Source organism: Astatotilapia calliptera, chromosome 4 (genome assembly GCF_900246225.1).
Source record: "Astatotilapia calliptera chromosome 4, fAstCal1.2, whole genome shotgun sequence".
In the NCBI taxonomy this organism is placed as follows: domain Eukaryota; kingdom Metazoa; phylum Chordata; class Actinopteri; order Cichliformes; family Cichlidae; genus Astatotilapia; species Astatotilapia calliptera.
Window position 1 is genome coordinate 8337963 of NC_039305.1, and position 18463 is coordinate 8356425.

At 40.9% G+C, this 18463-nt stretch overlaps 1 protein-coding gene across 1 annotated transcript; it reads right to left on the reverse strand.

Moving 5' to 3' along the window:
- Window positions 1-845: 845 nt before the first annotated feature.
- Window positions 846-11996, reverse strand: stk17al (serine/threonine kinase 17a like). The gene is made up of 7 exons (XM_026164391.1): window positions 11520-11996; window positions 7884-8096; window positions 4299-4443; window positions 3389-3515; window positions 3227-3275; window positions 2751-2930; window positions 846-2060 (listed from the first exon to the last, which is right to left on the reverse strand). The coding sequence occupies exons 1-7, from the start codon at window positions 11630-11632 to the stop codon at window positions 1775-1777; spliced, it is 1113 nt and encodes a 370-aa protein (XP_026020176.1). The 5' UTR covers window positions 11633-11996; the 3' UTR covers window positions 846-1774.
- Window positions 11997-18463: the final 6467 nt, after the last annotated feature.

Here is an 18463-nt window from a genome sequence, read left to right on the forward strand (position 1 = left end):
TAAGATACTGGAAAAATGTAAAAACTTTGACGTCATGATGATGGTTCTAAGAGGAAAAGATAGATTTATAAAGATCGATTGTCTGGAATTCATGAATGTTTATTTTTAGTCAGCCTTCTCGGAAGAGCTCATGCCCACTAACTGGATCTCATTGAATTACATCATAAACATGTTATTACATTTTTTAGTTTTTCCAGAAAGCATATTCTCTTATTGCTGCTACGATAAAGAAAAGGAAAGGGAGGAGGAAAAACTCACCACAACCAGACTCAATATTTTGATACAAAATTCAAATGTATTTCTCATGATTGTTAAATTTCATAATGCAAGCCATCAACATTTATTTATTTTAACATAACGTCCACAAGGACAAGTGCAAACCTTCCTGAAATTCGAGAGGCGAAACACAGTAATACATAAAAGTTAACAAAGTTACCAAATACAATATAATGACATTAACATCTATACAATGATAAAACAAAACGACAACAAAAAAAAAATATTACAAACTCAATATACATTTTCATTTGTGGACATTTTCTCTGCTCCCGAGCATCTAAAGGCAAACATCACATATTCAAAGACATCTTGGGCTTCAGTTTTCCGTGACATTATATTTTATTCTGTTCCATATTTAAAAAAAAAAAAAAAAAAAAAAAAAAAAAAAAAAAAAAAAAAAAAATCCAGCCCCTGCGATTCCCTCTTTCCAAGGCTGATGTCACAAAATTTGTCGAGCATGATATCTAATGGCAACCTTGCAGCAAAACAAAAACAAACCAAAATGTGCAACTTGTGCAAAGGTCAAAACCGACAAAAAAAAAAAAAAAAAAAAAAGTAAAAATTTCAACTGTAACATTAACAGAAGTGAGGTTAAAAGAGTGGCACTTAATGAAAAAGAAAAAAAAAAAACAGGTCACGTGACAAAAACAGAGGGTGTTGCAGACTGGTTAATATGTACAGTACATCGTGTGACACCTAACTGTGCTTGATGAGCCTTTGGTTTTACACAAAAGTCCAATAACAAAATAAAAGTGCTCATGATTGTCCTCAATAATAACAATGCTACCATATCCATCTTAACCTCAGGCATCGATGTGGCTTTGACCGTTTGAGGGGCTAAAATGGTACAAGACACATTAATAAACAATACAGTTAACGTCTGGCTTTCGCATAGGGCGCTGCTCATTGCTTTCCATTCTTTTTTCTTAAGTAGATCCACCTGTCAGAATGCTTTACTTTCTTCAACTCGTCACAGAAGGTCTGTCTGGGTCACTGAAACGTAACTTGTTTAGATGAGAGCACACACTGAGTGAAGTCATCCAAAGAAGTGGGAGGCCATCTCTCCTCTGAAACCCCGTCCGAAGGCTAATTGGGGATAAAGCAGTATGTGTGCAGGGGTGAACTAGCCAGTGTTCAGCTGAGCCAAGTTCAGATTTATCACATAAGGCAGCAGTGCAGTCCTCAACAAAGTCCTTGTTTTCTCCCACTCCTTTGTCCTGCATCTTCAAGCCCTGTCATATTCCTCCTGTACAATCATTCTAACTAGCACTGAGTAGCGTGTATTATTTAACATATACACAGTGACACACACAGGCGCAGGCAGAGGTATCAAGCTCACAGACGTCGCAGCAGTAGGAGCAGGCGGGCAAACTGCAGCCACTCAAACACGGTCCTGGTTCCGATCAAAACCAAGCACCTCAAGGCTTAAAGGTTTTCAGGTTCTGCTCCATGGAGTTTCAATTTACTGAGTCCCTTTCCAACTGTGAAACATCAGTCAGCAAATGAGCTCCTGCTGGATTTCGGGTCTTGTGCAGAAAGGGGGCTCACTGAAAGAGAAGGCGCCACGGCCCGCCTTCAGCTCACCTTGGCCTGGGCACCTGAGAAATGATCCAATCACGTCTAGCTCAGGGGACGGAGCTGGACTCTCTGGTTCCGATTCGGACTGACTCGTCTCCGGCTCATCCAAAGAGGACGGCGACCTGTTGTGGAGGTGTGGGTGGGAGTGAGGACAGGAGTTCAGCCAGGGGTGATTGAGACATTCCTCTGCTGTGGCCCTCTTCCTGTATACACAAACACAATAACACTGTGCATAAGTGGAAAAATCCCAGAGACATTACATAACAGATTGATTGCCTAGATCTTCAGATTCACTCAAGACATTTTCTTACAAGTTGGCCAAATTACTTTTCAACATTGGGCACGAAAAGCCACAAAGACGACGCCATTTGCTGTCAAGATTTTTTCCCCTCCGTCTCTAACCGATTACTCAGACGGTGAAATATCTGCCTTTTTCCAGTGCTGCCACTGTACTCCTGCAATTAAATGATACTGACTGGAGATTGTGTGTCTGCATCTGCTGATGCTTTTCTAAACACATTAAGGTATCTTTTTTAAAGATCTTTGAGAGGTTCCGCTGAATTTAACGAAATGGTAATGCAGGGAAAAGGTAAGACGTGCATCAGTGTTTGATCTAACGTCAATCCAAAAAATGCTGAACTAAAAGTTTGCTAAATGAGTAAAATTCACAACCAGCATTTGCAAGAAAGGAAACGACTTCTCGCCCAAGTGACGCAAATCTTGTTACCACAAACGCTCATTTAGACGTGTGCCGACGTGTGCTTTCGTGCCGGTGTGAACCTGACTCACATCCTTGGTGTGTTAATCTGCTCAAAGTGATGCTGATGGAAACTCTCCACATTAAGCCATAACATCTATTCATCTTCACCTTTACTGTTTAAAAAGAGCCTCACCTTGGGTTTTTAACCAACAAAGATTTGATGAAGTCAACAGCCAGCGAGGAGATGCCCTCGAATGTATCCGGTGAATAGTCTATGTTGACTTGAGAGATGTTGAGGAATGTCTCCTGTTTGTCAGCACCCAGAAAAGGAGACTCGCCCGTGAGCATGACATAAGTCAGAACCCCAATACTCCTGGTAAAGAGGAAGGAGAAAGGAGAAGGTGTTTATGGGGCAAGTCATTGTCGTTTATGGTTACACAGTGTATTGCAAAGCCCCACACATCTGGCTGGCTTCCACTATTCTATGATGAGCCAATTAAATGCAAGTATGTAGCAAGGTTTGTCTTGTGGTCAAAGGTCTAGACACAAAATTGTCTTTTGCACGTTAGGGAGGTGATGTCATTGTCTTGAATATTTATCTAGATTAAATTAGCTGTGTGTGGCGTCCTCTAACATGAGTGGAAATACTATCTAAAGTAGCACACTTACCACATATCTGTAGAAGTGCTAATGGGTTCATAGTTCAGGATCTCTGGGGCTGCAACAGAAACACATGACCAAAGTTAGTCACCTTAAAATGTGCTCACATTTTAAAAAAAAGAAAAAGAGACATGTAGTTTTGGGTAATTTGTAGCTGAAAGCAGGACTTACCCACATACTCTGGGGTACCCAGGATCTCCCTGACTTCTGTGATGTTGTCCATTCGTCTAGACAAGCCAAAGTCCACAATACGAATGTCCCCTAGAGGTGTGGCACTGGTCAGCAAGACGTTCTGAGGCTGGAGAGGGCACACATGCGGATTAGGCAAAGGTTACATAAGGAGATAAAGACTGATTATTTGAGCAGCCTGAGGTAATTAATTACGCATCTACGAGTCAAAGCATTTGGGAAAACTGATCCTGACAGGATTAGGGGTCTAGGTCATCAGTCAACTTGCTAACTGGGCCTTTGAGCCCAGATCATCCAATAAGCCTATCAGACAATTCTGAAGAGAGGTAAAGGCATTTCTGCCAAACACTTAAATGGCTCTATGGTTAGTCTATGTAAATACTGTAGTGTACATACAACCTAAATCCGGGCCAGGCTGGCCTAATGCCAGATTTAGCTGGAACAATGGGATACATACAAGAAAGAGAAATCCAAATATCAGACTTGAGCCAGCAAAGCCTGAGGAACCACAGGAATGCTTCGATAATGAATGATTTCTCTTTTGAAAACAGTTTGACACAAGATCTCAAACATTTGAAAGCCCTTCTAAAACAATTTAGTGCATCTCAACGGATAATTTTATCTAGAACACATTGTGTAATGTGTAACCAGAAGCCCGACGCATCAAGAAAGAAAAGAAAGTCTCAGTGACGGCTGCTTTGTTACCTCAAGACACATCAAAGAAAACATGATAGTTAGGTCAGATGCTTTTATAAAGTGATTCCTCACGGGAACAAAGTCGTGGCACGCTGAATGAGCTGTGGTTGCATAAGAGAAATAATATCTTCCCCATTCTGACTCTTGAGAGAACGCACCGTCCTATATTTGTCATTAACATTTCTTGTGCATTTACCTTCAGATCCAGATGCACCACATTATTCCGATGCAGAAAGGCCACCCCGTTCAGGATCTGCCTGGCCAGTCGTATCACATCTTTCTCTGTAAAGGCTTCGTCGTTGTCCGCAACACACTGGTTGAAGATTTCGCCACCGGCGGCACTGGAAGAAAAACACAGGAAGGAAAACTGAATAAAAAGAAACTAAGGATAAGATGAGAAGAACATAACTTTGAGTGGATAACCACCCAGTGAAGTTTAGCTTGGCTCACTTTCATTTGCACTTGTAATAATAAATTGTTCCTTGAAAGTTACAAACACACCCTTCCACTCAGTTTCAGTCACATAAGTTGGCAATGCAAATTATCAACCTATCGCACAAAAAGGGAAAAAATATAAAGCCATTACTGCTTTCTTTACAATTATATAACCATTTCCCCCTCATTTGTGTTAGAGAAACAAAGTTCATCCACATCTACACACTGCAAGCGAGTCCAACATAAATCAGTACAGTGTTAGGTACCCCGCCTGTGTGAGTACTTTCCTCTTGTCAGGAATATTGCAGGGATAAGAATGGTCATATCAGCAGCTTCAGATAAGCTCCTTCACAACCTCATATACTGAAATAAATTCACTAAAACAGGGGAAGGAAATAGACAAAAAATAAAAACACCCGCCACCTAACCACTTTGTAAAAATATTTTAACAGAAAGAAAGAAGCAGCGAAGTGTGAAGTTTGTACCCGCTCTGTATGAGCCCCAGCATGCATCGTTTTCTACTCCTTTACTCGAAACAAACTGCTTGCTCATTTTTGAGTAATAGTAAGATTCCTGCATAGCCCTGCTGTGCTTGTATAACAACGTTAAGTAATGTGGAGACATGGTGGATTTATGTTAGGTGCTCCGTCAGTTCTAGCAATGCACGAAGCTGACAGTCGACTCCCTCCAAAAAACACTGCAACCATATGTGGGGGATTTAGAAAGCAGACATGCTTTTTATCTTCAGAGGAAATTTTTTTTTGTTCCAGCCCTGGGCACAAATGTTACATAAGCTGCACCTTCCAGTCCCAGTTAGGTCCTGGGCATGACTGTTATACAAGCAGCACCTTAAAATCCCCGTTAGCCTTCTCAACCTGCCAACTTCAATAACCTGAGCAGTAAAAATAGAAAGCATTTTGTTTTGGGTTTGGGCACTCTACCTCTCTCAGACCTAATTCTTTTTTTAAACTCTTAGCAATAAATACTTGCTTGCTGTAAACACAGTCAATCCCAGCTGATGACCCCCAGAGTACTTAAGAGCAGTGGCTCAATAGGTTTACGCTGATCTGCACATGTAAACCAAATGAATGCAAGCTGGCTATTGATGCCTTCATGTGGGTGAAGGAACTGAAGGAATAAGTTAGTCTGATGGATACTTTAATGATCCTTGCTTTCAAATCCTAATAAAGACCATTTGCATATATTGTGGCCAAGAATGACAGGCTAATTCCCTGAAGTCTGAATATTGTTGCTGTGCTTTGGAAGTTGATGCATTCCCTACTTTAGAATGCAGGCAGACATCCTCCCTACAACAGTCCAAAAGAACAAACCTATCACAACCACACTGTTTGAGCTAAATAATTGGTTTAAGACAAGAGTTAAGAACAGCTGACTCCCACCCAAACTCTGAATGCATAGATAAGAAAGCAAAAGGGGCAAAACAAGTCAATCCTCTGTTTGATTAGTAATCATTCTTTTTGGCTCATTACTACATGATAGCCCTCTGTCACCTAGAGCATGTTTCAGTTAAAGTCCAGTACAGCCTGGGTTATGTTGCATAGCATTTAGGAAGAACTTTGCCCCCCCCCCATGGATAACCTATCTCACTGATTACCTCAAGTTACTCTCCACAAAAAGGAGGCGATTTGGTTTTCATGAAAGTGATCATGTCTAAAACTAGTCATTACCCTGGGGGTTTCTTTGGTACTGACGCATGCTGGAGCTGTATTTTTGAAGATGATTAGACTTCGACTTCATTTCTCTAACATTGACAAGGAAGTGGTTGTGGCTACAAAAAGTGTGTGTGCACACGACATTTTACCGGCATGGCTGTGTGCTACTTTTGGGAGCTGCGCTTTGCTTGCTGCTTACATTTAAACCCACAGGAAATGGAAAATGGTTTGCAATTCTTGAAACTCATGCCGAGGTCAGACGGTTTGTGAATGCAGTTTTTCATTCGCTTGCTGTTAGTTCTTCTGTAGCTTTTAGGACATGCAGCAGAAAATAACTGACATTTAATAAAAAAAAAAAAGAAAAAAAAGAAGCTTTGTCAGAGCTAAGATGTCGTGCATGCATACTCTGCTTCAAATCCCAGCGCACCAACAACTCCCAGCGTAACTTCTTTGGCGGCTGAAGAGGAAATGTGGGCCACTGTAGACTGACCTCCTGCTATGTTTTCTCTGCAGGCATGCAGGGGTGAACTATGGTGCTACTTCCCCTTTCGCACTTTAGTCAAGAGGTCAAACATAGCCTTCCCCATAGAGAAGCTTTTGTTCTACAGAAGCATTCCATGTCTGGGAAGGGAATAACTGGAGTGGATCCTGAGCAGGAGAAGGATTTCTGCCTGAGAAGTGAGCAGTTGTGGAACAGGGTCCCTGGAACATGATTCAAGGACAAACTCCTTTGTGTAATGAGGGAAGTGAGGTGGTTAAGATGCTAAGGGATCTTTCTAAATCCTAATTAAAGTGTTTCATGAAAGGAGTTTGATGACACTCGCTAGATACCTAAAGATTTTTTAAATCTGAACCACAGTATTAAAAGCCAAATGCTGAATTGACCTTGTTAGGGAACTGAATCAGCAGTGTGAACCACCTGCTGTGTTCACATGCATGTTTGAGAGTCATCACTGCCTTAACCAGATTCAAGCGGTAGCATCTAAATGAGTAATCCATAGCTTAATGTTGTCATTTTTACACAGTAAGCATGCTGCAGTTTTACTGTGGCATTTAAAGTGACACTTCATCACAATCAGTAAGCGTAACAAGAAACTGAGGTGTTCACGCTACAGCGAGACGAGCGACTAACCACAGACACAGAGAATTTCCATTTAAGGTAGAGACCATGTTAAACTAGTGCAAGCCTGTGCATTTCACACGTGGGTGGTTTTTTTTTGGTTTTTTTTTTTTAAGAACTAGCAACTTGCCTAGAACTATGCCAGGAAATACTTCCCTTTTTTTTTTTATTATTCTTGCAAATCAGCCGACCATACTGCATAAAATCTAATTATTCACACAGAAGCACCAAGCTCTGACGTTCTTATCTTGCAAAACACAGGATGTTGCATGACGTATGTAAGATTTGAGGCTTTTCCAACTAAACCTGTGCTTATGAAAAAGAATTATTTGTAAGGTACACCTGGGAAACCTGCGCAGAGCCTACCCCACCTTTCTCTTCACCAATACCTGGTGACCTAATCACCCCCCTCAAGTTCTCTGCTATGGCTCAAACACTTAGATTCAGGAAGAATTATTTAGATTACTGCTGTATGATGCCATTAGCTATCCAAACCACTGCTAGTTTGGGAAAGAGAGTTGAATATTTGTGATGTAGAACATTAGTGACTTACCACTCAAGAACGAGAATGATCTCAGTGCTGGTTTCATAGACTTCATGCAGTGTCACCACAAAGGGGTTTGCCTTGGCCAGCTCCAGCACAGCAATCTCATTTAAGATGTCCATGCGGCAGTCTTGGCCCTTCCGTCGCTTTCGCAGGAACTTGGCAGCATACTGCTTCCCTGTCGCCTTCTCAATGCACTTCTTCACAACTGCAAACTTTCCCCTGGGAAACAACAACAACAAAAAGAGCAACAGAGTGTTTAGCCATGAAGAAAAATCACAACCACCTTCCTGTGTTTTTTTTTATTTTATTTTATTTTTTATTTTATTTTTTTAAATTTGTTTAGACATGGGTCCATTTCCTTTTCAAATTGTTACTGGGTTAAATGTAGGTCACTTAAAATGCATACAATCCACTCAATATTTGACTGTTAAGAAGACATGAGGCATTTTGGAAAGGCAACCGAATTGGCTACAAGTGCAACAGCGAGGGTGCGGTTATGGAAAAGTCCAGAGATAAGGTGCTTATGTGGCATCATTTGAAAAATTTAGACCGTTATTCACCACTGATATGCTGTGCAAAGGAGGCATTCGTTGAGAGATCCCCCTTCTTTCTCCTGTTCCTCTAGCCTTCAGGAGGGTCTGAAGGAGAGCAGATAAGGCTGACACTTTTGGCAAGAGCGGCAGAATAGAGGGCAGGGTTCTGATAAGGGTATTGCGACTTTGTAGGTCAAGCAAAAACAAAGAGATGTGACAGCTTGGTTGCATAATGTCACTGGTAAAACACAGCATTAAGACTATCTACGTTTAATTTTAATAAACATTGACTCCCCCCCCCGAATGTACATTAATAGAGTCATAAAAGGTGCTAAGGGTCAGCTGTGGGTGAGGGCAGGATGTCCGATGTATTCAGAACTGCATTTGGGTCAAACCAACACAATCACCAGCCGTCTCTCCCAGGCTGAAAATGAGGCCTTGTGCACCACTTCCCTTTCTTCACAGCTGACAGCAGCAGGGACAAATGGAATTGTGTTGACACCTCCACCCAGACCCTCAGCCAGAGACTGCTTCTGCATTGACAGTTGTACAAAAGCTGACCAGTCAGCTAAACACAGCAGTCCTGAGACCAAGACCACCCACATGAATGTGACTGAGCAGGCCACACGCTGGGGGGGATGTCACAGTTTGACAGTCGAGTTAGAACCCAAGCAACATGAAGACAGTCACTGTAATCTTAACATCTACACCTAACTAACATCTCAGTGTTTTCTTAAGCTACACTTTAGACACAACACACAAGGCTTGGGGAAAGTGAGCAAAATATGCTAGAAGATAACTAAATAAATGAAGCTATTTTTCCTCCCACACAGTATTGCTTAAAGCTGACTGTGCTGCTGACCAAAAAACAGCTACTGTTCTGGATGGAGTCTGGTTGTGTGCTGGCTGCCACCCCATTTCCCAGTCTCGCAGTGTAGTGACGAGTCATTGTTCAGACTGAAAAGGCAAAAGCCATCAGGGGCTTTTCATCCTTAATTAGCCAAGTTCAGAGCTGTGGGCTGGGTGCTACATATTAGAGTGAAAAGAAATGACTAGTGGTTATTGAAAAGGGCAGCCCGGGGGGGTCCGTTCAAAGGCTGACAACAGGTCAGAGGTTACTAAACAAGGCCATCTTGTAGTCGGCCATGTTCACCAGGAAGATGAAAAGAATATTTTTGTTATTAAAAAAAAAAAAAAAAAAAAAAAAAAAAAAAAAAAGAAAGAAAGAAAAAAAATATCACGCTATAATTTAACATTTTAAAAAATACATTTTTGCTTTTTTGGATTAAAAATACCAACATCTCACTGTTAACACAGAAAGGTCTTAACATACTCTGGCTAATGATGAGAAGTGCTTTCTCAAATAATCAGCAATTGCGGTTATATAGTTCAAACAGTTCTCTTCAGGAACCTGTCTGAAACTCATCTGCTATCAATCACCAAATTTACTGTGACACAAAACATTCCTTTGCGCAAGATGGCGATAATTTGATTAAGAAACTGGTTTCCTGTGCAGTTTGCATTTTGTCTTCCCCAGAGGCTCACTGACTCATGTCTGAAGCGTAATGAAAAATGACAGCTCTTATTTGCCTTTTTTCACAGACAGTCTGACACACAACCTGAGTTCCTCTTCCTGCTTTCAGGTTGCCCAAAACATATTTTGTGCCATTTCTGCAGGAAACCATGCAGAGCGTGATAATGAGGAGGCTTTAAAAAAAGGGTCAGGAGGCATTTTTTTTTTCTGCAAACGCTGAATTATTGCCTGGTATTTACAGTTGAAATGTTCGGCATTCAAATGTACAATAAAGCTAATCTCCTGCCATGCGGCACTTACGTACATTCCTGCACCTAATGTGATTATGAAGCCTGATCTCAGGATGTTGTTGATCTGAAGTCATGGGAAAGGGAGTAAAAAATAAAAAAATAAAAAAAAACGGGGGGGGGGGGGGGGGGGTGAAAGTTGATCTATGGTAGTGAAGGGAAAGAAAAAAGTTTATAGGATGCTGTAGACTACACTGGTAGCCTAAAGCCAGCACGACAGGTCATGCTACTCTCCCTCATGTCCCAGGGTGTCTTATAAAAGGTAATTGGCTACTTACTAGGACATTACTGAGCATGTGCAAAAGAACAAACCTGAAGTTGATTTGTGAAAACAGAGAGTGCAACCAGCTGCTGAATTGAGTGAAACCCAAGGAGCGAAACACAGCTCATCTTCTTTATTCATGCTGCAGTGCTTACTAGAGAAAGTCATTGTAATTTGGCACATTGGGGAATCCCCAGTTAAATACAGCGGGAATCTGGAATTTCAGCTGGCATCCACAAACCAGCAACTGGGAGACATAAATATATATGTGGCTAAAGAAAGAGGAAGCCAGAGCAAAACAAAAAAAAAGGCACTGTTGGTAGACAGGATATTTAACTTGTGGGAAAGCAGGTACATGAAACAGGAAAATAGTCAAGAAAGCAGCAAGAATGAACTATATAGGCCAGGATTAGAAAGTCTTGCTTTGTGTTTTCGCATGTTTGATCATTAGTTGTTGCACGTATGTTTCTTGATGTCAGTGTAGATCGCCGCGCATTCAGAACGATTACTCCAAGTCCATTCTTAAGCACTCTTGACATTTGAGGTTTTTCCATTTTCAGTACCACTTACACCAGGATATAATGGATCGTGCACGCGGGACCTCAGCAGAAATATTAAGCAAGTCGAAAACCTTTCTTCCTTAAATCGCAAAGATAATGTATAAGAACAGTCCATGCATTTCCACACAACTCGTTATTGTCACTGTTTAGAATTAAAAAATGTTTCAGAGTCTCAAAACTATTTAGCAACTTCCAGCCAGGACTCACAGAAGCGCATTACCATTTCGCGTTGCGTGTGCCAAAGCGCTGCTCCGCGCCAGCAGATGGAAAGCGCAATTGGAAATATTCAATTAGCAGGCTTCCCAGTAACACGTGCAGAGAGTAACTCTAATATGATTAAGCGATTTGCCTAAATCTGTTCAGACATTGTTGCAACGTCCAGCCAACGCACGAAGGTATTAGGATTTTTGTCAATGACTGCTTGGAGGAAAAAAAACGAAAACCTTCAGGCAACAAACAAACTTACCTGCCCAGTTCTTTGCCCACCAGCTCGTAGCTGCCAGCGAACGGGTCAGTCCTTATCCTGGTGTTGATTTTTGTAACCATTCCGCTTTTGTTCATGGTTGTTGAAGGTGGCATTGAAGTCGTGCCGTGTAATGAAACAGTTCTTTCTCGCCAAATAAATACAAAAAAGGAGACGACTTTCTTGTAAGCTCAAGTAAAAACTCGCATAATATTAATTATTAAATAAAAAAGGTCAGTTAGAGGCTACAGAAGCTGTTCGAAACCACCGGTATGTAATCCAGCTTAAGTGCGTCCCAAACATAAAGGTGATGTCTGCAGCAGCGCGACACAGTCAGTGGGGTTTTAGTGCTACTATGCATTCCTGACAGCAAAGTCCTCATCAGAGCCCAGCCCCCTGCGCTGACGCTAAGCAGCAGAGGCCAATGAATTTGCAGAGCAGGACTTCTCAAGGTGCAAGCCAGCTGGTTGGCATGCGGTAGTGAGTGACCCGATCTTAACACGGCAGGTACGTATAAATAGACACTTATAGCATTAGTTTCGCTTTGATTGGTATAAGTATAACTTTAGCTGATAACAATCACTCGGTTAAACGGTAGCCTGTTGTAAAATACACGAGTATAAGGAAAAATAAACATATAAACAGAAACCTATTTTATATCCCCACATAAGGCCATTTAGATGAGTCTGTCAATCGTAGGATACCATACCAGCTTTAGACTTAAAATAAAGGTAAACTCTAAAAGAAAGATAAGCGTCCAAGTACACAAGGGCAAATTAATAAGACATAAACCTAGGTGTTTACAAACCACTTACTTCTATTAAAACTTCCAAAACGGACTCCCAGAGCAAACAATAGGTACAACAAGCCAAATAGTTTAAAACTACAAACATACAAAAAAACTCTCACGCTCAAAAATATTTAAAGTATGCTTGATGTCGTTGGTATTTGTTTTCCCGATACTTGCTCTGGGCTTGGCTGTGGAACAGGTGAGATTGACTGTTGTCACATTTAAGCTCAGTCATGAACATGATGCTACCCTGAGGGTTTGAGAGCCTTCCGCATTCTCCCCCCCCCCCCGTTGTCTGGTCATTGAACCTTTATGTCATCCAACAAGAATTCAAAGCATCTCATTAGATAACACATCAGGTCATGTGGCACAACCGAAAGTTGGAAAGTCCACTAATTTTAATGTGCGTGCATCCTGCAACTTTTCCATATATAGCTTTTAAAGGTCAAGGTCTATGCCAATCATAAGTAAACAAAACGGCGCACAGATAAAAAAAACAAAAAACAACCAACTTCTCCATCTGATACTAGTAGAACTAGTAGTGGATTTTGTGTTTCTGGTCTCAGTTTCTACTACGTGAAATAAAAGCATGATATCAAACACTGTGAGGTGTTTGCTTTTATCAAAGCGATTGGTGTTCTTTCCAGTAGATGGTAAGACTTCATAACCATGGGAGTTTGATGGTACCATTACTTATACAATCAATTAATATTTTGGTTATTATTTTAGATTTTAGATATGCAAATATAGGACCTACGTATTAAAAAAGCTATTGATAAAATAAATGATGAAAGCAATTTTGTCAGTGCTTTGTCCTCTCTAAAAGTCCTTGAAAGACTCCTACCAGCCTACATTTCTAATGTTTCAGTGAAGAAATTAATAGCTGCTCTGCCTTGAGGGAATATCAGCGACAGAGTTAAAAAAAAAATGACAGTATGAACGTTTTTTCTGTACTGGTTTTATGGCCTGTGGCTGATTACTTTTCCAGTGGTGGGTCACATGCCCTACATAGCTCTTATCTAGCACACAGAGCAGGATTTGTCCAATCTTACCATACCAAAGCTAATTTTGTTTCCACAAACAGAAACTGATGTAAAAGACACCTATTGAAAGACCACATTCCTCAGGCTCTGCCGAGTCATTAGTGTGTAGCGACAGGGTTACATAACATGTTATGCCTCCTCAAATTGTTACCTTAACTCTAAGTGGACCTACTGAAGTCTTGACCCCCCTTTAACCCCACCTTCTGTGCCAGGCTTCCCATTAAAGCCAGGGTCAAAGTTCAGAGGAACCACGTTAGTGAAGGAGCTTTACTCGGCCCCAGAGACCTAATGAAAACACATACCAGCAAATTAGACTGCCAGCCTTCAGTTTGACAAACATAAATATGAGAAGTTCAACCATGACCTGGGAAACGCAAAAAACCCCTCTCAGAGCCACTGTAACAAATAGGCCCAGTCAGGACTTGATAGGGCACAAGGGTATGTGATCATGTTCCAGTCTTTCCCCTGAGTTCGTATTCTCTCTGGTGGTGGTGGTGGGGCATTCACTGCCATTCATTTCTTAAAATCACAGTAGCGCTGACACAATACAAGCATTCATTTACAAGTTCCACACTTATGGGGCAATAGTGTTATGATTCGTTTCATCTGCTAGATGTACATTAGATACTCAATTTTAGCTCTGCTTTTAGTCTCGGCCAACTTTTGATCTGCTTCTTTAGCGGATATGTGCTCAATTATGTTCAATAGCAAGTAACTGAGTGCACTTATTGTCCATTTTGTTCTGATCGGGGAGTCAAATTTGGCTTTTGGAACTTTTCTGGTTATTAATGATGCTTTGAGATTGGCAAGAGTTGCATGCTAGATAGCTTAACTCTGAGCTGCAGCATGCTAGCTCTGTAAAGTTGAGGTGAGCTGCCGATTCAGTGACACACTCTCTGACCAACTTAACTTGTCATTTTAAAAATGCACTTTTATATAAATCCCAGGTGGCAGTCATCCTCAAACAGGGATGTGATAGCAGAAGTTGTGATTCTTACAGGAGCTCCTGGACACCCAGAGAAATAAAAGGATGTTTACAAAGATGTGAACATTTAAGAATCGGGGTAAGCTTTATTTATGCCTTCATTAGGTAAATGTGTTAGAGAGACAGACTGTCTTTTGTCAGAATTTTCAAAGATGTCCTTTGTCTCCTCTTTTTGTTGCCTATGGCATCGTTTAAAGGGGGATTCTCATTACATAAATGCTTTTCACCAGTGACTCAGCGACACAATGCTATTGAATATTTTCTGCTGCTCCCTTATGAGACCGCTCGGAGGGCAGTACAGTTATATAAAGATCTCATACTCTGATAAGATCCCAGACTTTTCCTTTCTGTTTGAATGACCACAATAACCTGTTTCCACCCTTAGCTTGTAATGCAGAGATGACTTGAGTGAGGAATGCCGTGACGTGGCAGAGGGAAATGTCTGACTGATGCATTATCCCTGTTTTTGGTTTTGTCATAGAGCTCTCAATCATGCACCGTTTGCTGACTATTTGATTTCCTTTCTTTGCTTATTTGCCTTCACTTGTGAATGAAAAAAAGTCTGATGGCTGATGATAACCTCTTTCCTAGAACAAGCAGTTCATGAGAATCAAACTTTTGTAGGAAATTAGCTTTCTTAACAAGAACTAACGGAGTATATGTGGGCTGCAAAATGTCAAATCCATAGATAAAAACTGCTTATTGCCTAAATTCTCTGTTTATGGTTCTTAGTTCTAACCCATTGTTTATGCAGAGAGAGGTTTCCATATAATGAATGGCTTCAGAATCAGGCGGGTAATCTCGCCCCAGTCTATAGGCGTTCCCTGTCTTCTTTGGTTACTTATGCAGGGCTTCATTATGTATCGGATCAGTTGTGCAATTTGTCCTTAGCGAGCAACTTGTGTTTTGTCCCAGGAGTTTAATAGCAGGCATCACTTTGCTTGGGTAGAGAGCTAATCACTAGCAGGGTGAGGGCAGGCTAGCAGCAGTCCCATTTAACACATGACATCATACTTTTATTAACTTTTTCATTTGTACAGTAGCGTGATGGTGTTGATCATAGATCACAGTTTGGTGCGATCTTCCATCTCTTCGCAGTGAGCTCAGTGTGAACGGAACAGCAAAGGTCTCACACCTCATAAAACTAAATAGTCCAAAACCGCTGCATGATTTAGTTGCTTAACGCATTACCCACTGTGGTTAATATAAAATGCAAACATCTCCTCACAGGGATGAATCGGTGGTTTCCCAGACGCTGGTGCTGGAAGTCAATCACCTCAGGACTGCAGGATGACGTGCACAGTTGACGTTCGAGCGGTATTAAAAGATAGGTTCTTAATCCTTTTGGCAACTGAGAAAAACACTGAAGGGGGATAAAAATAAGGCATCGGGATAGGATCAAGAGCTCATTGCTGTGGTTGTAGTCGAAGTTCAACACTAAGAAAACAGGCCTGTAGGAGAAATAGTGTGTGGCCTTATCAAAAACTACTCAGTTATCGTGTTACTCTATAATGATAGATTACTGTAGGCAGACGTAGGTTAGTTGGCTGTTTGCTCCTTGTTGTAAAGCCGATAAGTTCTTTTTTTTAACAAACAAATAATTCCTTAATGTTATGTTAAGTTGAACAGGCAGTCCCTTGGGTGCTGCAAATAAGCAGAGTTGTTGCAAACCATATACACAGTATATTATTCTGGTGTATCATAATTCTAAATTATCTTGTTTGGCAGCAAAATAAACAATTTCCCAGTCTCGTTCCCTCCAGGACCAAAGGTTTTAAACCTCTAAGACTTACGCTTACTGCTTCTTTAGGTACACCTCTTCAACAGTTCAATAATGCAGCATGGCAGCAACTTAATGCATTTAGACATGGTCAAGACAACCTTCAAACTGGGCACAACAAAATGGGGAAAAAGGGGATTTAGATGACTTTGAATGCGGCATGGTTGTTGGTACCAAATGAGCTGCTCTAATTGTTTCAGAAACTGCTTAAAAACTGGTATTTTTCTGCACGGCCATCTCTAGGGTTTACAGAGAGTGGTGTGGAAGAGAGAAAGCATCCAGCAAGTGGCACTTCTTTGGGCAGTAAAGTCTTGTTGATGCTAGCGGTCAAAGGAGAACGACCAGAATGCTTTCAGTTGACAGGAAGACAACATTAAGTCCAACAACATCTTGTTATGACCAAAATATCCAGAAGAGCATATCTGAACAGGCAACATGTGAATTCTTAAAGTGGCTGTGCTACAGCAGCAGACGAACAGCAGAAAACTAAGGCTACAGCTTACATGTGCTCACCAAAATTGGACAACAGAAAATTAAAAACCATTGTTGGTATGTCTCAATTTCTGCTGCGACATCTTTTGATTTGTCCTGCAACACTTGGATGGTTGGGTAAGAATTTGGCATAAACAACACAAATGCATGCATCAATCCTGCAATGTATCTGTGGGTATTGTAATGCTGTAAAGAATATTTTGTTATGCCTCATTTACACCGTGACTATTGTTGTTGACCATGTCCATCCCTTCATGTTCACTGTGTCCATCTTCTGATGGAGGATAATGTGCAATGTCACAAAGCTCAAATAGCCTCTAACTGATTTCTGGAGCATGAGAATGAGTTCGCTGTACTCAAATGCCCTCCACAGTCACCAGATTTCAATCCAATAGAGTACCTTTTTGGATGTGGTGGAATGGGAGATTTGTATAAATTTGCAGCAGCTGCATGATGTCATTACACCAATATGGTTAAAGAATTAAGGCAGTTCTAAAAGCAAAAGGTCATCTAACCTGGTACTAGGAAGGTGTAACTAATGAAGGGACCAGGAGTATATATATGTCTCATGCAGTGCACTGCATGAGACATATATTTAATTGTTATTTAATAAGCAAAAAGCACCATATACTGTGAATCTTACTACAAATAACACACAAATATTTAAAATCATTTTTATGTCTGTTTCTTTCATATTTCTGGATTTTAGCAGAGCTTCATATACTAAATTCCTCTTTCCATGCTTGGATGTATATTTTGCTCTTTAGTGTTGCAGTTAGCAACAAGGGTAAAGTGCATTTAGCAAACTTCCCACTCTCAAACAAACTTATTCATTCAATGAACTCAGATTTTTTAGAAGGGGCAACACATATGGGTTCTAGCTTTAGCACATCTCTCCTGACCAGAAGAGGGAAAAACTGACACGATGTTAAGGCACGAGGGTAGAGCTGGTGTTTAAATTGTAGATCCAAAGATTGCAGTGGAAAACTTGAGTGTGAAATGCATCTTTTATCCCCACAAATATGCAGTTGGCTCTTTGCAGACTGGTTGTGGCAACTGATTTGTTTTCTTTGAAAGCGTGCTCTGCTCTGTGTGGGTTTCTGCAAAACAGCAGTACAGGAAGAGCAGGCAGAGACACAGACAAGATGAAAGCTGTTCTCAGGTATGAAGATGAAAATCTCTTGCCACATCTGCTAAAGGATTGCAACTATAGCTGTGCACAGTCTACTGTTCACACGTAAAGACAGTGATTGTGGCAAACAGTTGATTTTCTTATGCAGGCAGATGAATTAAAAAAGACCTGTATGTGATGGTCAGACAAAATCAAAAATCATTGCTGTATTCACAGTAGTGGCTTTTTTTCTCCCTCTCAAAAAGTATAGAATAGATGCAACCTAAACCCCCATGAAAATTGCTGCAAGCAGTTTAACAATGCCAGTCTAGTTTGGTCAAAATAGCTACATACAGATTTAGATATTACACCACCCTAAGGCTATTGGGGTGTGGGCGTTAACAGATGCTGCCAGAGTTAACCATAGGTAGCAACACAGCACAGACAGACCAACTTAGAAACTGAAAATGCTTTCTCAGCTGTTGCTTCTTTCTCTGGTCTCGATCATCCCCCCTTGCTGCCACATCATTGTCTCATTAATCTAAAAACAGGGACATAAATCCTGTCAAAGCTCAATTTACTGAACCTTCTTTTTCCAAACACCACTTCCTTTGTTTGATAAAGGATTAAACATAACTTTAGAGAATTCAATATTAAACATCTTCATGGACCAGATAAAATATTAGTCATCAAAGCTCTGCAGCCATGGTCATCCATCAGAAGCCTATCTGAGTGGGTTCTAAGCA

Coding starts and splice junctions, on each gene's coding strand:
- stk17al (XM_026164391.1), bottom strand. CDS start 11,632: ATGCCACCTTCAACAACCATGAACAAAAGCGGAATGGTTACAAAAATC. Junction 3,516..4,298: donor TGGTGCATCTGGATCTGAAG/GTAAATGCACAA, acceptor TGCCCTCTCCAG/CCTCAGAACGTCTTGCTGAC. Junction 2,931..3,226: donor AGCACTTCTACAGATATGTG/GTAAGTGTGCTA, acceptor CCTCTTTACCAG/GAGTATTGGGGTTCTGACTT.